This window comes from Anastrepha obliqua, chromosome 1, assembly GCF_027943255.1.
Source record: "Anastrepha obliqua isolate idAnaObli1 chromosome 1, idAnaObli1_1.0, whole genome shotgun sequence".
NCBI lineage: Eukaryota > Metazoa > Arthropoda > Insecta > Diptera > Tephritidae > Anastrepha > Anastrepha obliqua.
In genome coordinates, this window is record NC_072892.1 from 96,130,280 (window position 1) to 96,152,136 (window position 21,857).

Genomic DNA, 21,857 nt, shown 5'->3' on the forward strand with positions numbered 1-21,857 from the left:
TCTGCTACCAATGCTGTCCAAACTTTTTGAACGACTGTTACTGGCTCGAATGTTACCGTTATAGAAAACAAGAGAGTTATTCCAACGCACCAATTTGGCTTTCGAAAAAATCACTCCACAATCGACCAAGTTCACAGGGTTGTTAGAATTATAGAGTGTGTGATATTTCTCTTGCCTTTGACAGATATTTGTTTATTAGTTCATTTTCTATGAATGTCAGTTTATCAACAAATCTTACTGACGATTTCATTAAGAAAAAGTCTATGCGTGATATTTTACATTTTTCATATAAACTTTTATTAGAAACTCTTTTCCGAAAAGTACCACTTCTAACAGAAAAACATTTATCACCAATATATTTAAAAATACTAAAAAATAATAATATGTTACATAAAAATAGTAAAGCAATATATTATCATAGGCGATACAATACTTACAACTTCAATGATGAAAATTTAGTTTATAACATTGATCAATTTATAGCCAAATAAATTATTTTAATTGTTTTAATAGTTTAATATACGTTATCTCCTTTTTAAGCCCTTTTTGGGAGAATATGAATAAGTTTTAAAATTATGCCAAAGACATTCCAAAGAATAATGATGGCCTATTGTATAATCAAAAGAAAAATAAGTTTTAAACTCCTAGATAAATACAAATGTATGTTAGGATAATGCTAAATAATCTAATTTTATCATAACTTTGTAAACTCCTATGTTAAAATGATTTTGGGCAATAAATGAAATGAAATGAAATGAAATGAGTGTGTGATAGAGGATAATAAAGTTTGCGCAGCGGTGTTCCTTGACGTCTCGCAGGCGTTTGACAAAGTTTGGCATACGGGCTTACTCCACAAACTAAAATTGATTTTTCTCAGGAATTATTGCGAAATTCTTTCTTCCTACCTTGATGGCAGATACTTTCGTGTCAGGACTGCTACCTCACAATCTTCAATTAGAGGTTAGATCGGTGGTTATAATGTTGAGAAATATCAACTATCCGCGTCTTTGCAACGGCACACGGTTAGCGATAAAAAAATTATTGAACAACGTGATAGAAGTAACTATACTGAAAGGAAAGTATAAAGGAGAAGACGTTTTGATACCCCGCATCTCAATAATTCCGACTGATGTGTCAATCGAATTTAAATGACCACAGTTTCCGGTGCGGCTTGCTTTTGCTATGACCATAAATAAGTCCCAGAGGCAATCATTAGGTGTTTGTTGTATTAATCTAGAAAACCCATGTTTCTCACATGGTCAATTGTATGTTGCCTATTTCCGTGTTGGAAAACCATCAGATTTGTTTGTATATTCACCAGGTAATCAAACAAAAAACATTGTATATCATAAAGCGCTACAATAAAAATAAAATAAATTTTTGTTAATAATTATGATTCACTTGATTTACAATAAAGCGATTACTGAAAATAATACTTATATACGTTTTATTTCATTATTCTTTATTATATCGGTTATTAACCCTATGTTAATAATAATAATAATAAATAGTTAATTATCTCTATGTTTTGTCATTGAAGCACCCACATTATAAATATTTATGACCTTTAGGTTCCCACTATCCCCTTAGATTATTTTTCAATCAGGTTTGAACCTTAAGTTCCCCTTTAGTTTGAAGCCCTCTGGCAAACATCCCAGTCGGGGTTTTTAGTGGGTCCCAAAAGGGTGGCCAAAGTTCGTGGAAGCGAAGATACTTAGGTCACCCGAGCTGACCCTTTTCTTTAATTCTCCTGAACACAACCGTCACCATGATGATAGGGCGGTGTGTGAGGGTCAGCAGAGTATAAAACGTCTTAAGGTCGAAATATAAACTGCCACATTCAAAATCTATTTGACAGAACGAAGTCTGTCGGGTCCGCTACTAAGTACATAAAAAATGTTTTTTATGACAACCAATACTGAATAAATTGATAATTTGTTATTATTTACATTTCTAGAATCACTTCCCACAATATATAATACAATACTTATCTTACACTGAGAGCACCCTTATCGGCTTATCACAACAAGTAAATATTTGGCTTTCTTTGTTAGCTCTTACATGCTTACACATAGATACATAACTATTATATTTACATATATGTATGCATAGGTGAAATCGATAATATTTACAAATTTGAAACGGTTTTCAATTCAATTCCTAGCTTCATTTCTACTTGTATACCTATACCAGTAATTTATCTCCGCATTATTCCTTCCTCTCCTCAAACTTAAATTTCAGTGGTATAGCTGGGATATTAACAATTTTGGGTATGAAAGCGTTCTCCGTGGAATAGTTGAATTCAATTACGAAATTACGCACCAAACGCGCCAAAGTCACCTCCAACTCCAGATCTACAATACGCTTACCCACACAGCTGCGTGGACCAAAACCGAAAGGAAGATATAGAAATGGATTTTCTAGCTGATATTTCTTGCCTTCGGCGTCATTGCGTAACCAACGTTCGGGCATGTATTTATTCGGCTCCTTCACAAAATGTTCATTGCGCAACAATAAATTCGAACTGACCGAGACATCAACTCCAGCTGGAATGTGATAGCCACTCAACACCACATCGGTAGGTAGGCGACGTATTGTGCCCGCAATTATGGGATGATAGCGTATGCCCTCTTTAATACAAGCGCGCAAATAAGGTAAATTTTGCATATTCTCTATACTCAATTGGGAATCTTTGCTTGGCAGTATACGCTTAAGCTCCTCGAAGAGTTTGGCTTGTTTGTCGGGATTCTTGGCAATACATAATAGGATGCCAGCCAAGGTGGAGCTTGTCTGTGATTGTGATTAGAAACTAATTATATACGAGTAAACTCCATGTAAGAAATATGACATGAAAGTAAACTTACCGTATCAACTCCAGCCATCATCATGTCCAGCGCCATTACCACAGCGATTCGACGATCAATGCGCAATAGTTTCTCCAATACACTCTTCTCCTTACCCACCTCTGAGGTAAGTTTGCCATCTTTATCTGATTCAATTTGCTTTAGTGCCTGATCAATGTAAGTGTTACATACATCAGTTAGGGTATCTAATGTGTCCATCAGCTTGTAGAATTTCGGTGTTTTGACGATCTTCCAAAAGGATGGTTTTATTTCCAAATCTTCGGAATAGTCAAAAAAGTTGCGTATCGATTTCAAAAGTAATTTACATTCGGCACTGTCACGATTTTTATGTATCATGCCCAGACGAGTGTTGAGTGCAACACCCACAATGCCTTCCAATGTTAGACGATTCATATCGTCGTGGAAGTCACCAGGTACTTCGAGTGTCTCCGGATCACGTGTGTCACGAATTCTGAAAATATATTCAACAAGAAGACAAGTGAGAAAGACGAGAAAAAGTGGGAAAACGGAATTCAAATATGTATATATAAAGGGTTTTCCAATAACAGGTGTTAGGTGTAAAACAGGAAAGATGATTCACGATTTTTTATGGCCGGCATTGGATGGTATTGATCTAGACAATGTTTATTTTCAACAGTTTATCTGCTTTGATACATGATGCAGCTCTTGCCTCTACACCTAAAAAAAATAACAGCGATAGTCGACATACCTCTGTGAATGTTTCGGCAGAAATCAGAGCCTTAATTCAACAAAAGAGACGATTACGAAAGAAATGGCAAACTAGTAGAAATCCAAGAGATAAAACAGTTCTAAATTAAGCCACTAGTGAACTCAAAGACAAATTGAAAGACTTTAGAAATAAATCGATCTCAAGCTTTATTCAAAACCTTAATGACAATAATAATGATGATTATAAAATATGGAGGGCAACGAAGTACCTAAAACACCCAAAGAAGAGAAGTGTACCTATTAAAGATTGCAATGATAGATGGTGCAGAACAGATAAGAGCAAAGCTGATGCTTTTGCAAAGCATCTAGAAAAAACTTAAACTAAAACAGCCTTTAACAGCAGTAACAACAACGACTCTGACGTTCTTCAATTTCTCGATGTCCCGTGCCAACTATCGTTGCCAATTAAGCAAATTACACCTGCAGAAGTTCGTACCGAAATAAAAAACTTAAGTAAAAATAAATCACCAGGCTATGATAAAATTGGCAAAGTGTTTACCAAAAAAAGGCATTATGCTGCTGACACATATAATACTGAAATGACACATGAAATAGTTATGATTCCCAAGCCAAATAAGCCTGAAAATGGAGTAACGTCTTACAGACCAATAAGTTTACTGACACTTTTCTCTAGGGCAGACACTTTGCAGTTCGGTTATGGAAAATTTCATGAAAAGGATATTGTCCTGTAAGCGTGGTCGTGGTGGTCATTTGCCTGATGTTATTTTCTACTATTGACGGCGTACCTTCCTCATTATAATGAAATAAACATCCGATCATTTATATTAAAAAATAGTATTTTTCTTTGAATATCAAAATAACACCTCTTATTGGAAAACCTTTTATATACATAGACATATATACATGTATATGTATACATATATACTAAAACAACCTCTCTAGGAACTCGTCGTTAATTTCCAATATTGTATTCAGATAAAGTCTGGCATTCTTCGGCTGCATCAAAATCGGATTAACTGCTGTGCGAATTTTGGCCCACTCCTCGCCAGCTCTACAAGATTGAAAGTTAGGGAATGTATGCTCAACTTTCTTAAGTACACATACGTTGTGACCAGTCCATTAATGCCTTGAAAGAAGTCTGCGCGATGTACGTTCCGATGGTAGGCGAATGTCTCGAAGCCACGGCGCTCAGGCCATATACCTTCATTGCGGAATATGATGGGATAGTCTGCTGGATTTAGATCTACAACCGTTTGGGGTTTTCCGAATATGGCGGGAAAGTGGAAAATTTCGCCATACTTTTTTTGCATTTTTCCTATTACTTCCATAAATGGTTGCTTAGAATATTCCCCTAAATGGTGGAAGTAGAATAATGTTAATGTTAAGCAATGAAATTCGAATATATAAAGAGGTTCTTTTTTAAAATAATACTCTATACAAAACCAGTAAAACCAATAAAATGTAAATGAAAATGTAAATAAATAACTAGTTTTATTAATATATTTATTAACCCTATTTAATACAGTTGTTAAAACGAAACCACGCTTTTACACTTCAGTACCAAATCTCGTCTGTAAAGCTACTTTTTTTACAAGTAAATATCTACTTTTATGCTATACTTTTTCTTTTTGCAAATATTTATTTTTATTAAAAAAAGGCAAAATTTCAAGAATACAATCATTTCATTAGAAAATTTTTGAAATTTTTAAATTTGAAATATTCCAATGTACATTAGGGCGGGTCGATTTAAAAATCGCTCATTGCTCTGTGAAAATCGTATTCTAGGGACCAAATAAGAAACTTTGCCGAAGGAACCATACCTCTAAAACGAATTCTGATGTCCCCCAATTTATAGAGAAAATTGTTTAAAACTTAAATAGTATATCTACTGCTAGTAGATCCCCATCAGATTCAAATACAGGTTACCGGATCACAAAAGGGGGTTTCAAGCAGACATATCCGGAATAGAAAAGCAGCACTTGTCTAATAACTGTCATCTACTCCGACTGCCAAGCGACAATCAGAGCCCTGGGCTTGATGATGGTGCACACGAAGCAGGTGAGGGAATGCCTAACTTTACTTTCCGTCGCATCCGAAATCTTTGACATGAAGCTGGTCTTAGCGAATTTGCAGGAAACTGCGGGGCAGATGAGTTAGCTAGACAAAGAATCTGTGAGGTGATTTTCTCGCGAAAGGAAAGGATTGCAAAAATTTGTAAGGTTGCGAATCTTTTTGTCCATGTATGGATTGGAAGCCGTGGATACCTTGATCTTCTAAGGTTAACAAAATCTCAGCCCTCGAATGATGTGCGTGCCCTTGTTCTCCGCGAGGGATACGTGTGTGAGACTCGGCATTACTTCGAGTCATTTTTGCATTACTTGTATGGAAGATGAGATGGAATTATCTTAGCACTTTCTCTTTAACTGTCGGGGCAAAAATTATTTTTTTGCTACGCCTGCTGATATAAAAGGCCCTGATATTAACCGTTACTCAGCTATCGTTCGGTATTCACAAATAACCAATCCCCCTTCGGCTTCACTTTCTCTCCTATTAGTTTCTACATTCCTTCTTATCTCCTTTGGAATGGAATTACAAAGGACGAACTCAATTTCTTTGCCCTCTCTTCGGGCAAGCACCTCAACCCAATCTAACCTAACCTAATCTAAAATTTAAAAAAGAACAATAACTTGTATCAGAAAGCGCAACGTCCATTTATACTAAATTGCAAAATTGCCATTTATACTAAACCTCACCGCCTCAAGCTACTTATAAAATTTACCACATGTGTGATATTTAAACCTGATATATCCACAGGTGTAGCGGATAAGTGACAGCCCGTCTGTCTGAATTTTAGCTCGACGAGATCAGGGTAACTGAGAAGAATGTGCTGAGACGATTCCAGCTCACCTTCCAGATAACTTTTTGTTATATTGGTACACTCTTCATATGAACGTGTGTCTAGTTTCATTTCAATCTGTCAGTTCATTAATTCTTTACAAGCCATTTAGTATCGACGTGTCACAGTATTTTCTACAATGGCAAAAATCAAGTATCGTGCAGTGACTGAATTTTTATTTTTGGAAGGTTTAAAACCAAAAGAAATTTATGAACGGATGTTGAAAGTATATAAAGACTTTCCGCCATCAATTAGTACAGTAAAAAGATGGGTTGCTGAATTTCATTGTGGTCGTACAGGGCTTGAAGCTAATCCACGCCAAAGACGTCTGAAAACAGCAAGAACACCAAAAATCGCAGTAAAAATACTGGATATTGTATTGGATAATCATCGAGTGAGTAATAGAGATTTAGTAGAAGTCCTAGGCATCTCATTGGGCAGTGTAAGCAATATTTTGACAGAAGTATTGGGTTTCAAAAGGGTTCATGCCCAATGGGTGCCGCATTCGCTACCAGTCGAACAAAAACACATTCGAATTTGACTTTCGCATTAACATTTAGAAGATTTTTGAGAAAATAATGTAGATATTGTGCATCGATTCATCACTATGAATGAGAAATGGGTCTATCACCATGATCCTTAATCAAAACAAGAGGCTAAAGAGTCGTATGAACCTGGTTCTTCGGCTCCGAAACAAGTTCGTGTCCAGAAATCGGCCAAGAAGGTGTTAACATCCATTTTTTTGGGATGCGAAAGGAATTTTGTTTGTGAATTACTTGTAAAATGGTAAAACAGTAAATTCTAAATATTATTGCAACCTTATAGAGCAGCTGAAGGAAAAAGGAAAAAGCCTCAGTTTGCAAAGGAACATCTTTTAGTCTGTTCCAATACTCCGATATCTAGTCAGAAATAGGCAGGACGATTTTACTGCAATAGTGGAACAGAATATTTGTTTAATACGGTAGCATCAACACCTTTCTGTGCTAGTTGGCTCAAACTGCTCTCGTCTTTCATAATTTCTGGTGTTCAGTACTTCCTACAAATCCTTAAATTAAGAGAGCATCTTGAGCGGAGTGCACGAGCGGATGGATATGCCACTCCCTTCATCTCTTTGAGCATTTTTGTATATATTGTATATATGTATGTATCTATATCTATCTAGATTCCTTAATGATGCTACAAAAAATGTTATGTGAATAAAATTATAATCCAATACTATGGGGCACAAGAGCGTGCGGGTGTAAACAAACCACGCATATTTAAGTTGAATGAAATTACGCGTATTTAGAATGTAAGTCTGTAGATGAATTTGCCCACCAAAGGGTTAAGTAACAACACTAGAAAACAGTTTTGTTGTTGTATGAGCTTTATTATGATTTTATTACGCGATAACTATTATAAACGATTCTTAGCAAGCAATGCCATGCATGAGTGTTATGGATATACAAGTATGTAGGTACACATGGTAGAAAAAGTCTGCGTTCACCCACTGTTATAAAGTATTAAAATAATTTAATGTGTTTATCTTAAAACTCTCAGTTATTTCTTTTCACTTATTTCAAAGAAAATTATTCGTAGAGGGTATGAACAAAATTTTTTGGAGTTTGAGCTGCGTCGTGTTCAGATAACGGGATTGTAGTACAGTTACTTAAATAGGCTGAGCAGAAAAAGTGTGCGTTCATTTCGAATAGTGACGATTATTTGCATGGCAATTACGTTAGATGTAATTTTAAATCATTCATTTAGTTGACGCGGTTAAGAACAAATCTAAAGAGGGAAAAATTGATATTAGAAATACATTTTTTGTTACTATGGACCAAAGGCGAAAAGAAATAGATATTGGTGAAAGGAAAATCATTGTAAGTTTGTGGCAAAATAGTAAGAGCTATCGGGAAATCGCGAAAATTGTTGGGAGGCAATACTCCTCGGTCCAAAGAGTGATAAACAACTTCAAGCAAACGAATTGTTTGGAGTCTAAGCCTCGTTCTGGGCGTTCAAAAAAACTGACGGAAAGAGAAGAACGCAACATAACTATTCTTGTGAAGTCAAATCCACGACTAACAGCAAGCCAAATTTCAAAAGACATAGAAGTAAAATACCAAAAGAAAGTACATCCAGATACAGTAAGAGAAATTCTAAAAAGAATCGGATTTTACGGCAGAGTGGCCCGAAAAAGCCCTTCATATCGCGAGTAAATCGACTTAAGCGGATGGCTTTCGCCAAGGAATACGTAAACAAGCCACCTTAGTTTTTAAATAGTGTGATTTTTTCAGATGAGAGCAAGTTTTGCATTTTCGGGATAAAAGGTCGTAAAATTATTTGGAGGAAAAACGGAACGGCACTTGGAAAGCAAAATCTGGTACCTACGGTAAAGCATGGGGGAGGAGGTGCCATGATATGGGGGTGTATGGCTAGTGCGGGCGTTGGAAATATACAGTTTATTGAGTCGATAATGAACAGACATGATTATCTCGATATTTTAAAAACGAATTTGAGAGAAAATGCAATCAAACTGGGACTCGGTGAAAGATTTATTTTCCAACAGAACAACGACCTGAAACACACAGCAGAGATTGTTAGGTTGTGGTTGTTGTATAATGTTCCAAAACAACTTCGCACACCCCCACAATCACCTCACCTTAACCCCATTGAGCACTTATGGGACGTTCTAGAAAAAAAATACGAGAGCGTACAATAACTAGCAAGGAAATGCTTAAGAACGCGCTTAAAGAGGAATGGGAAGCCATAAGTCCAGAAATAACAGCCAAACTAGTTGGATCAATGAAAAGACGTCGTTCTAGAAGTCATAAAAAGGCGTGGATATCCAACTAGCTATTAATTTTAAAACATTTCTATGATCTTAAGCCTTTAATTTTATTATTACTGAAGTGAACGCAAACTTTTTCCGTTTAGTTTGAATGGCCCTTTTAATTTTATGTGATCTCATTTTAAATTTGATTTTGTTATTGGTAGCGAAATATGTGTGATAGTTACGTTTAAGTGAACTAAATAAAACTCATTAAAAAAAATTTCTGAAATATTTATTGTTTTGAACTTTTTCTAATGCAAAGAATATTTGCATAGGTGAACGCAGACTTTTTCTACTATGTGTATGTTGGGGTGCGCTCGCTTTGTTTGATTTAATTTCTAAATGCCGTCGTCGTCGGTTTGTTTCTGATATTAACAATGTGTACATATTTCAAATCGAGAACCTACAACTAATTTTCACTCCTATGATTTTTTTATGTGAGTAAATTAAATAATTTCTTAATAATATATACCTAGTATATAAACTTGTGGACAAAATAATAGAACCGCGATATGTTCACCACCACCAATTTTATTTTTTTTTTACAATAATTATTTAAATTATAATTAATTATTTATTTAAACTATTATCTTTTTATAAAAATATAGCCCATTATACAATAAAAATCATACAAATAAAAGTTTCAGACGTTGTAAAAAGTTTATAAAAGTTTGACGAAGTTTTATCAGAATTGAAAAAATATATAATTTTATATTAAAATAAAGTGGCAGTTTGAAGTGGCTCAAATTCTCGATAATTATTTTCTTTGGCGGTGTTGCGAGTTTTCTCCAAATAAAAAAAAAAGTGCGTGTAGCTTAGTATATGGTACATAACAGAAGTGAAACTTTCAAGGTAGACAAGGAAAGAGGGAGAGACCCGAGATAGAATGAGAGAGAGAGAGATATATATAAAAATGAAATGATGTTCGTTTGTACGCATTTTTTTGGGCCGATACGAGGTCAATTTTATTCGTTCTTTTTTCATATTATAGGGATCCACTAGGGGAAGGTTTTTAGCAAAAAAAGTTTTTTTTTAATAATTTCTTCATATAAAAAAAGAAAAAATTAAAATATTGTACAAATTGTGTTTTTAGTGAAAATTGCCGCAGAACTTGCTCGATTCTTAGATTAAGTTTCGATTTTATATGTACAACTTTTTTTGAATAAATATGCGAATTTTTCGTTATTGTGAAACGATTTGTGTCGTGTTGCTAAGTTGCAAATTTTTTTCGACGGGGAGTAAACATAAACAACAACATGTTTATGATACAGTCATGAATAATGTTAGCCATGGAACTGATGGATTATTTTTCTTGGATGCTTCTGGGGGAACAGGAAAGACCTTTTTGATTTCATTGATATTAGCAACACTTCGATCAGATAATAACGTTGCATTGGCACTCGCTGCTTCCGGAACTGCGGCTACATTACTGGAAGGCGGTCGCACAGCACACTTTGCATTAAAGTTGCCTTTGAATATGCAGGTAAATAAAACACCAACATGTAATATTTCGAAAACATCTGGAATGGCAAAAGTTCTTAAAGTATGTAAGCTCATCGTATGGGACGAGTGTACTATGGCACACAAGAAACCATTGGAAGCACTTGATAGAACTTTGAAAGATCTACGAGGAAGCCAAACAGTCTTTGGAGGTGCCATGATTTTATTGGCTGGAGATTTCAGGCAAACATTACCTGTGATCCCAAAATCTACGGCTGCAGATGAAATCAATGCATGCTTAAAATCATCGTATTTATGGAGACATGTAAACACGCTTACACTTGCTACAAACGTACGTGTTCAACTACAGAACGATCCATCAGCAGCTGAATTTTCACACCAATTACTGAAAATCGGAAATGGCCAAATGTCTGTCGATCAAACAGGAATGATTACATTGCCTAACAACTTCTGCACTTTTGCACTGTCTAAAGAGGCATTGATACAGAGTGTATTTCCAAACATAGTTCAACATTACAAAAACCATGATTGGCTCAGCGAAAGAGCAATTTTAGCTGGGAAAAATAAGGACGTCAATGATATAAATGCAGCTATTTTGGATCAAATACCTGGTGACATAGTTGCATATAAGTCAATGGACTCTATTACTGATCAAGATGATGTCGTAAATTATCCAACTGAATTCTTAAACTCACTCGATTTGCCAGGCCTACCACCTCATAATTTACGATTAAAAATTGGAGCACCGATTATTATGCTGCGCAACAGTAATGTGCCACGACTTTGCGACGGTACCAGACTCGCTTTGAAGAAGGTAATGGGTAACGTTATCGAAGCAACAATTTTGAAAGGGAAGTACAAAGGAGAAGATCACTGATTCCGACGGGTTTACCATTTGATTACAAATGTTTGCAGTTCCCTATTCGCCTTGCCTTCGCTATGACAATTCATAAGGCGCAAGGACAGTCTCTACAAATGTGCGGTATTAATTTAGAATACCCAATTTTTTCTCATGGACAAACGTATGTAGCTTGTTCACGAGTAGGTAAACCATCGTCATTATTCATTTACGCGAAAGATGGAAAAACCAAAAACGTTGTCTACCAAAAAGTGTTACAATAAAGTTCGAATGAAATTGTATCAAAGAACTTGCTTTGTTTTGTATTAATTTTATTCTCTTTTAGCAAATCATTGAATTTATCGCCTAGCGAAGAGGCGATCAATCTCATCAACATTTGCAGAGAATACAAATAGACAAAATTTACAAAAATAATCACAAAACACGAAAATGAATAATAATGCATGTGGTATATCAACTGCATATATATAGCGTCTGTCGCCAACGCGTACTGCAACAGTATGCACAATACGATCTGTCGTATTCTAACTATACGTTGCTCTCTCTCGCTCCGATGTATTAGCGTGCGTTAGAGCCGTGCGCACATACTTATATAGCGTCTAACACTATAACGTTGGCTTTAAAATTTTACTTTTATTTCCCGCTCGTCCAACGACGCCTAAGAAGTTTCACTTCAAAAATATACATATGTATATAATGTGATATATCAATAATAAGCAATTACTAGGTATGTCGTGCGCGCGGTAAGAAATGCGCTTTAAAATTTAATCAGAAATCACAAAAAGTGTTTATTTCCATAGTAAATAAAAGTTCGGCACTTAAGGTTAATGACTCTACGGTGATGGGGATGTACAAGTAAGCATATGTGTTTTTATTTTGTACTAATAAAAATTTACCACTATGTTAAATTATGATATACAATTTCTTACCTCCTGGTATAAAACCACGTATCAGTTCATATTTGCTTGGACCAGGCATCTCCGAAAACGGACGCGCATTTTCCAAGTTATCCGAAGTAGTATCTTTTTCACTTAACTATAAATCTCAATTCCGCACAAAATAAATTAAAAAAAAAAAAACAAAGAAAATAACCAAGTAAATAATACCAAACATAAATTTACACAAAAATATAATAACAGTAATTGTCACAATTAAAGCAACCTTGGGCTGTGGCACCGCTGCCGCATATCGCCTTAACGAAGTTGCACTCAACGAACGTCCCATCATTGGCATTAGATAATGCGATAACATTTTGTAAGCACAATTTAATAATTAATCAAACACTTTGAAAACAAATATAAATACGCATAAAGCGACAAGCAAATTTCGACTCGTCACACTCGTCCGAAAAAAGATAGAACTGAACAGCTCAACGTTTGCAAACTAACTGATCAACTTGTTATAAGGCGCATATAAATATTTGTTTGCTATCTACTTACATTTTTCTAATAGCGGTCGCCCCTCGGCAGGCAATGGCAAACCTCCGAGTGTATTTCTGCCATGAAAAAGCTCCTCATAAAAATATCTGCCGTTCGGAATCGGCTTGAAACTGTAGGTCCCTCCATTTGTGGAACAACATCAAGACGCACACCACAAATAGGAGGAGGAGCTCGGCCAAACACCTAACAGAAGTGTACGCGCCAATTATTTATTTTTTTTTATTTTATCTACTTACATAGTTACTATTCTAAGCAAAATAGGAATTGCATTTGTTAAGTGCATCGCGCATGGCAAATGGAAAATATTTTCATTAGCTGTTATATGAATTTTTTATACCAGGCAACGCATTCGAGTTCAGAGCTTTCAGTTGATAAAGCGAAAAATTAACTTATGAAAGAAGACCGCAACATCTACTATATTGTGATAAATTTATGTAATCCAGCAAATGTTAATTCATTGTAAAATATTGTACTGTTATTTTATATATTATTGGCTTTACTTCTGAAATAGAAGCCGTAATAATCCTCTTTTTCTTTCGAAATGGTGTTCCTGTTTTTATACCAAGGCGTTTTCTACTTGGGTGTTAAGTTGGACTTGGTGATTGTTTGAGTCGGCTCACCGCGATTTGAGTGCGATATTTTTTTTCTCGTATCTGAACCATTATGTTGCACCCATATATTTATTTATTTTTGTGTCTAATATTCGGTTTTTGGGGAAATTAATAATTTTCATATGCCCACTCAATTCCGCTACTTCCGTGATTTTATCGATTTTTATCAATTTTACAACAATAGAAAAGAATCGGTTGAGCCATCGCTTTGCTCTTGCATTATCTACGGACACTAATTTTTGGCCACCCGCTCCGACTTCCCATTTGGGTCGCAGTGTAATGAATGTATCTTTCCACCTTTACTTCCCGAGCTTCCATTAACTAGGAGAACCTCAGTTTCAAACATGCCAAAACGAGAAAAAAAAATTCCACACAAATTTTGAAAAATAAAATAAATAAAATTTTCTAAAAGTATATTGTATCCTAAAAAACTAATAACAAAAGATTTTTTTAAATGTTAAAAAGACCGGAAGGTATTTCACTTTGAGAATATAACCAAAATTTGCAATATTTATTAAATTTAAAAATTATTAATATTTTTTCATACTTTTTTCACTTTATTTAGAGCAGGGTTTCCCTCACAACTGTTATATGCTCATAAAGTCATACTTGCAAAAAAGACATTTTGTAGTTAAACTAAACAAAGAAACCACTTCACGCAATTAGAGCAGGTGTACCACAAGGAAGTGTTCTAGCCCCATCTTGTACACTTTATTCACGGCAGACCTGCCACTATCAAAGAACACATATACAGCCACGTATGCAGATGATACTGTCATCATGGCCAGGAGAACCCTTGCCTCAATTGCTTCTGATTACTTACAAGAAAGCCTTAACAGTGTTAGCGACTGGATGAAAACATGGCGTATAAAATCTAACGAAAGCAAATCGGCGCAGATAACATTCACACTTCGAAACGGCTCATGTCCTGCCGTATCTCTTAACAGCGTTCCATTATCTCAAACAGATAATGCCAAATATTTAGGTATTCTATTAGACCGGCGCACAGTGGTTTCTGGGCGGAAAAAATTCCAAATGATGAAAATGAACAAAAATATTTTAAAAAATTTTTTCTGAATAGCTAATTTAATGAGGTTTCTGAAAAAAAGAAATTCATTTATTTATATGATATGTGCTGCGCAGGAAAAATCGCCAAAGTTGTACTATTGCTGGCAGCAGGTTTTTCTGAATATTTTTCATAAAAGGTTGATTAATAAGTTCCTTAGCTGGATGAACAATATTTAAAATCTTTTATGATTTTTATATTAGGTATGGATAGTACCTTAGATAGAATATATAATATCGTTCCTCCAGTTATCATGGTCTTAGTAGAACATAAATCAGTTAATCGAAAGAAAATATGTAAAAGAGTATGCGATTAGGAGGTCTATAAAAAAAGCTCCACTCTTCTCCAAGCTGAGTACTATATTTTAGTATTAAGTACATTCTGCGCAATCAGATAGATGTAAAATCAGCTGCCACCAACTGCCACCTTGGCCGTTTGAGGTCTTTAAATGTTCGTATTAGCTCAAAATCTTGATGAAATCAATTGTGTTATGTACTGTGTAAAAGCACTTGTTGATGAAATACAAATACTGGTCGAAGTAGCATTTGGAATAATAAAAAAATGTTTTTGAGAATAAAGTCAAGGAGTTGAAATAAATGTCATTAAAAAGTGTACCACCGGCAAATCGCAGCGTTATCTTGGAGAGTTCGACAAATATAATTTAGCTGCCTTTATTCGAAATTAGCAAGAAAACATTCTTCTAATTGCATTTTGCTTAATTTCATATTTCATTTAAATAATTTGTTTTACAAGTATATTGTGTACTGGTTAATGAATAAATATTTTCTATCTTATCAAAGTTTCAACCCTGACATTAATTTTTAGCTTTTTAGACAACATTTTGTAATGGGTTCAGTCTCTGATTAATGCAGTTGGATTTACTTTGATGCCATCTTTTTTTGTGTAAGTTCATTGACATACTGCACTTACTAGGAAAATACTCGCTCCTTCTTACAAACCAAACATTCCGTAGATTCTATACGAGTATACTTATTTAAATAATTAGAATTTATTGAATTACTTTATTGAAATGGAAAATTTTTCGATTTCCTATAAAATTTTGTATAAAAAGATCATTGATAATAATCGCGATCTTGATAAATTACAGTTATTCTTTAAAAATACTTACCCTAACGTCAGCGATTCTCAAATTCAAAAAGTTTTATTTCAAATAAAACAGCGATTTTTACCACACTTCAATAAAAAATGGAATACTTGTAGCAGGACAAAAGCCAAATTTGAAGCTAAGTATAGTAGTTGGCTTGAAGGAGTTTTTCACTTCAATTTAGATGTAGAGTGTGCTTCTGTTTCAAAAAAAATTACAAAAAGAGTCGGTAGACCTCAAAAAAAGTTTGAGAATTGCTGTACGCGTGCTAAACGATATAAAATAAGTCAAGTTCGTTCATTATATTCCGATGAGCAAATTAAAAGTGCTGCTAAATCACGCACAAAGGCTCCAAAAATGCACCATATCGACGCTGACAAAGCACTTGCTATATTTATACAAACGGAAATGTCGAAATACCAATACCAAGTTTTGAGACAAGGTTTAAAAAAAGAGGGCCACGACATTCTTCCTCCTTATAGTAAGATTTTGGATGCGAAGAAAAGGTGTTATCCTGAAAGCATGACAATTACGGATACTTCAGCGTCTATTGATTTACAAGAACTTATAGACCACACAGCAAAGCGGCTGCTTCATTCGATGACTGAGGATGAAATCGCTGAAATTGACGATGAATCATTAATAATGTATTCTAAATGGGGTTGTGATGGTGCGTCTGGACAATGCGAATACAGCCAAAAACTTGGTGATAAAGAGTTATGTGATTCTAATCTATTTATGACATCAATAGTGCCATTAAATTTGTCCTGTCGAATAAACAACAACGTAGTATCGAAAAACGAACGTCCTTCTTCTACGAGATATTGTCGATGTATCCAATTTCAATTCGCAAAGGAAACCCCTGAAAAGATTCGAGCATAGAGTAGATGCGGAAATCGCACAAATACAAGATTCAGTTGTTGATATACGAAATCGAGTTTTTAAAGTTCGGCATGAGTTTTTCTTTACAATGTTGGATGGCAAAACGGCTCAAGCTGTAACCGAAACTCCTGCATATTCTTCTTGCTTCATATGTCTCGCAACCACATCTCAAATGAATTGCTTAGAAAAAATTAAAGCTCGGCCTATAAATCCTGAAGCTATCAAATTTGGTATGTCTCCTTTACACGCGCGTATCAAATTTATGGAATACATTTTACATATAGCATATAACTTACCAATAATGTGCTGGAAAACGAATGCCGAAACGCGTCCAATAAAAGAAAAGCGAAAAGCACAAATTCAGAATGAATTTGCGGAGAAAACTGGACTTAGATTAGATATGGTAAAGCAAGGTAAGGGAACTACCAATGATGGCAACACATCCAGGAGATTTTTTGTCAATCCTGCGTTAGCTTCTGAAATAACAGGTGTTAAAGAAGAAATAATTAATAGATGTGCTGTGATTTTAGAAGCAATAACCTGCACAGAACCGGTGGATAGTTGTAAATTTGATAATTATGCATATGATACTGCAAAAATGTTAGTCGCCAACTATGGATGGTATAACATGCCATCATCAGTACATAAAGTATTATTGCATGGTAAGCAAATAATTGAAAACTGTACATTTTCTGTTGGCGCGCTTTCTGAAGAAGCTCAAGAATGTAGAAACAAGGATTATAAACGCTATCGGAATCTGCATACAAGAAAGTGTGATAGAGTTTCAACAAATGAAGATGTTATGCACATGATGCTGCTATCATCTGACCCTTTTATCAACAAATTAAGACCGACTCCTAAAAAGAAATTTCTTATTTTAAGTGATGAGACAAAAAACTTGTTACGCGATATTAACAATAACGAATAAAGTAATAATATTCGTTTTTTTCTTAAGGAATAATAATAACTTTTCATAATGATTTTTTATTATCTTTATAAAAAAATCTTTTTATGATTTTCTTTAAACTTTTCTACTGCGACTAGATTTAGTACATAAGTTAAAACATAAAAAACAATAATGCAATTGAGTTTTATTTATTTTTAGCAATTAAACGACCTTTGGGTCACTTCAACCCTGACAAATAAGCAGTTAGAAGGGTTAACAATTTATTTTTACGAGTTTGAAATCCGTTTTTATTCTTATTCATAATAGAAAAAGGACAAGTTTTTGTAAAATATTATTTTCAATTCCGTAGTTTTTCAAAACTATTTAGAATTTCCAAAATTTTTTCTAGTTTTAGCTTAGACATTTTATGAATTTTCAGTGTACCAATTTTCAGCTCATTCGGACTATCCATTTGCAAGATATTGAATTGTTTCCGCTTTTCGTCGATTTAGAACCACTGTGCGGCGTCTTACTTGACGATCGCATATGCTTTTAAAGGGAAAGCAACTTGGACTGAAACTGCGACCACTATACTGGTTAATCGGCTATAATTCAGCACTTGCACTAGACAATAAGGTGCTTATCTACAAATCCATTCTGAAACCTTTCTAAGATAAACTACTTTTCAAGATTAAAAAAATGTCAGTAAATGCAAAAGTTATAAAATTGTAAAATATATTTGTTAAAAGATGTTCATTAATAAGTAAAGAGTTCCCCTGGGAGTTCTTACTCCAAGTTATTCTTCTTTAAATTGTAGGAAAAAATAGTACTTATTGTTATTTTTATGAAAGATTGTATGAAATAAATGAAGATTAAAAAAAAAAAAAAACTTACAATACTCAAGACTCTAAATGAAACAATTTTCAGAAAAATTTGAGACCATGCCCAAAACACTTGCATTTTTTCTTTTTCGCTTGAGGCAACACACCTTTTATGGGAAACACTATAAATATTGAGAAATATTACTTATGGTATGACTATTGGAGCATTCATGGCAATTTTCGAACACCAACCTTAAAACGTTTAGTAAGTTTGAAAAATAGTACACTTGGAAAATCAGCTTTGTTTCACCCTGTTCAGCTCATATCATAAAAAGTTAATACTCTAGTGCTCATTAGCACTGGACCTCAAAAATATTAGAGTTGTGACGCTTACTTTCCATAATGAACACACTCAAATTAAAATGTATGCAAAACCATATTTGAAATAGTTAAAGCAAAATAAAAAGCAAAGAGCAAAGACCCCACATACCTCTATGGGAGTAAAAGCTTTTAACGTTACCACTTACTATGATTCTCTTATCGTAAGCGATTCCCCCAACGATCGTCTCTCAAACAGTTGTCTCGCTCAAATCACATACAGTATCATCAAATATCGCATTCACACAAAAAAGCTCAAAAGTGTTAGAAAGTAGCAAAAGATAAAAATACGGGTAAAATACCAAGCACTTCTTCACGCAGCAGACTTAGTTTTTCGGTATTCTTAGCGAGACTTAGAAGGCAACTCGTCATGGCAGAAGTAGTCTACAATGATAAAATACTATTTTGAGAACTTTAGAGCTTAGAATTTGTTAGCTTATCTACTAACCGTATCCACGCCCGCCATCATCATGTCCATTGCCATGACAATGGCCACTGTGCGGTCGATGCTAATCAGCCGTTGCAATACGCTCTGTTCAACATCGCTCTGTGCCAATTGTGCTGCGTCTCGTTTTATAGCCTCATCGATATAGTGAATTGATATTTCGGTTAACTCATCTAAAGTGCGTATGACGCGGCGAAAATTCGGTGTAGCCACATACTTCCACAACGATGGCTTCAAGTCCAACTCAAAGAGCAGCTCGAAAAATTTGCGCATGCCATCAATGGCTGCCTTAGCTTTGGGATGATCAGCGCTATTGTTTATCATACCCAACTCTGTATCCAGCGCCACCAAACACACGGCGTCCATGGTCCAGTAATTGATGTAGCTTTCAAAATCACTGGACATTTCGTGTGTGTGCGAATCACGTTTTCGTTTGATTAGCGCCAAAAATTCATCGGCAACTCTATTCATTTTAGGTGCATAGACATTAGTTGTCTTCGGGTTCCTCATAACCGGATTGACGGCGGTGCGAAAGTGTGCCCACCCTTCACCCTGTATGTAAGCGAGATAAATAAGAATGGAATATGAACAACAACGATCATTTCAAAGACTTACTCTGTCACTAGACCCGCAGCATGCTTAAAGATTTCGGGTCGATGCAGCTGTCGATGGTATTGCACAATGTCGAGGCCCATGCGTATAGGTTGTGGGCCATCAGTGCGAAAAACTAATCGTTGGGCTAAAAAGTGAAGAGCACATCATCATTACCCAAAAAGTCTGGGTATTAAAAATATAAGTGCTGTTCATGGGTAAGAATTTTATCCTCCAAATGTAGTACTAGAGGTATGCTTCCTAGAGGGAGAAAAGTTTTAAATCAGAAGGAACTGAGAGCGCCATTTGAATGGGAATTTTGTATGAGGTCAAGGGCGTAGCTCAGAATTTAATCTATGAATAGAAGAAGATATTAAAGTATTAGTAAGAGGATTTCAGAAAGCAACAATTTCGGAATATTTTTAAATAGAGTTGCCATCCTCCTGAAAATATGTAAGTTAATATTTCGACGTATCTATCTAACGAAAGGTAGTTAAAAATATTGTCATTATATTGTTAATATTAAAATGAACTAATAGCCATTCGGCACTCACTGTAGCCGAATGGATTGGTGCTTAACTACCATTCGAAAGTGTGTAGGTTCGAATATCCGTGAAAAAACATCAAATGATAGAACGTTTTTTCTAACAGTGGTCGCACTACGGCAGGCAATGCAAACCTCCGAGTGTGTTTCTGCCATAAAAAACCTCCTAAAAAAAATAATCTGCCATTCGGAGTTGGCTTGAAACTGTAGGTCACTCCATTTGTGGAACAACATCAAGACGCACACCACAAATAGGAGGAGGAGCTCGGCCAAACAGCCAAAAACGGTGTTCGCGCCAATTACATATATATGTATATAATAAAAATTACCTTTTGGCAGATCGAAAGCACAAAACCCACCAACAAAGTGAATCTCATGGTTGTAGTCGATTGTACAAGGTGATATTTCTGACAATTACAAGTAAATGTTTATGTTCTTTTAATATGACATCTTTTATTCATTTGGTAATTCCCACGGAAATTTTCTGACCCTTATTTTTGTAGAACATTTTAGTACTCAAATTACCTACTTGAAATGTTTTATTGTACTTTTCTAAAGGGTTATATACAGTTAATAGGTCTATGAATAAGTTCGTGCGGTTTTTTTCGAAATTTGAATTTCGGATCATTCCCATGACTTTTAAACGTTTGGAAATGGTTGATTGATCAACTCCCAAAGTTTTTGCAACCTCTTCTTGCGTTTGAGCCGGATCTTGATCGAGCAATTCCTCCAATTCGGTATCCATGAACTTTGGCGGCGCGGCCAAAATCACCACTTTTAAAGCGTGCAAACCACTTCTGGCACGTTCGCTCAGCTAGAGCATGCTCACCATAAACTTCCACCAATATACGATGACTTTCGGCTGCTTTTCTCTTCATATTAAAGAATTCCCCGCAAAAACACATTATTTGGCACGAAATTCGACATTTTCAAGTGTGGTAAAAATATTGTTGTTTACGCTTCAAATAAAAAACTTATACTGACGTTTGTGCCTTACGACAGTAGCTCTCCAATGAATGTTTGGAAATGTGGATCGATGGAAGAATAATAGAATTTTCAAAAAACCGTCATTTTGTCCATTTTACCATAATTACTTCGATTTAATATTACTTCAACGAAATCTGTTTGTTTTTTTAATGTCAGAGGATCCAGTTGTAGCTCCTTTCCAAATAAATATTTTTACTAATACTAAGTCTTAAAATTCAATCAAAAGATAACATATATTAATATGTGTACAAAATTTTAGTTCAATTAATGTAAAAGTTTTCTAAAAAAAATTCTAGAAAATTCGTTTTTTTCGGCCATCTAACTGTAAATAATCCCCTAAAGAAGAGGTGAAACCCTTAAAAACGCCAGCTAGAGGATTAAATTGCTTCACAAAAATTATTCTAAGGAATTGATGTCGCAGAACATTGACACTATTCGCCACGTCTCTGCCCGCTATCTCTCTGCTCGCTATCTCTTTGCTCGACTAGACGAAAAATCTGTTTCTGAAAACAGGAACAAAGTT

At 35.0% G+C, this 21,857-nt stretch overlaps 1 protein-coding gene across 1 annotated transcript; it reads right to left on the reverse strand.

Moving 5' to 3' along the window:
• Nucleotides 1–1,477: 1,477 nt before the first annotated feature.
• Nucleotides 1,478–12,949, reverse strand: LOC129253013 (probable cytochrome P450 12e1, mitochondrial). Its single transcript, XM_054891226.1, has 6 exons — nucleotides 12,741–12,949; nucleotides 12,509–12,614; nucleotides 4,659–4,905; nucleotides 4,489–4,605; nucleotides 2,865–3,315; nucleotides 1,478–2,790 (listed from the first exon to the last, which is right to left on the reverse strand). The coding sequence occupies exons 1-6, from the start codon at nucleotides 12,828–12,830 to the stop codon at nucleotides 2,209–2,211; spliced, it is 1,593 nt and encodes a 530-aa protein (XP_054747201.1). The 5' UTR covers nucleotides 12,831–12,949; the 3' UTR covers nucleotides 1,478–2,208.
• Between the last annotated feature and the right edge of the window lie 8,908 nt (nucleotides 12,950–21,857).

Bases quoted from the DNA above. Each gene is read 5' to 3' on its own strand.
- LOC129253013 (XM_054891226.1), bottom strand. From the start codon at position 12,830: ATGTTATCGCATTATCTAATGCCAATGATGGGACGTTCGTTGAGTGCA. The intron at 4,606-4,658 runs GTATGTGTACTT...TCAATCTTGTAG, and splicing joins ATTAATGGACTGGTCACAAC to AGCTGGCGAGGAGTGGGCCA. The intron at 2,791-2,864 runs GTAAGTTTACTT...TCACAATCACAG, and splicing joins TGATGGCTGGAGTTGATACG to ACAAGCTCCACCTTGGCTGG.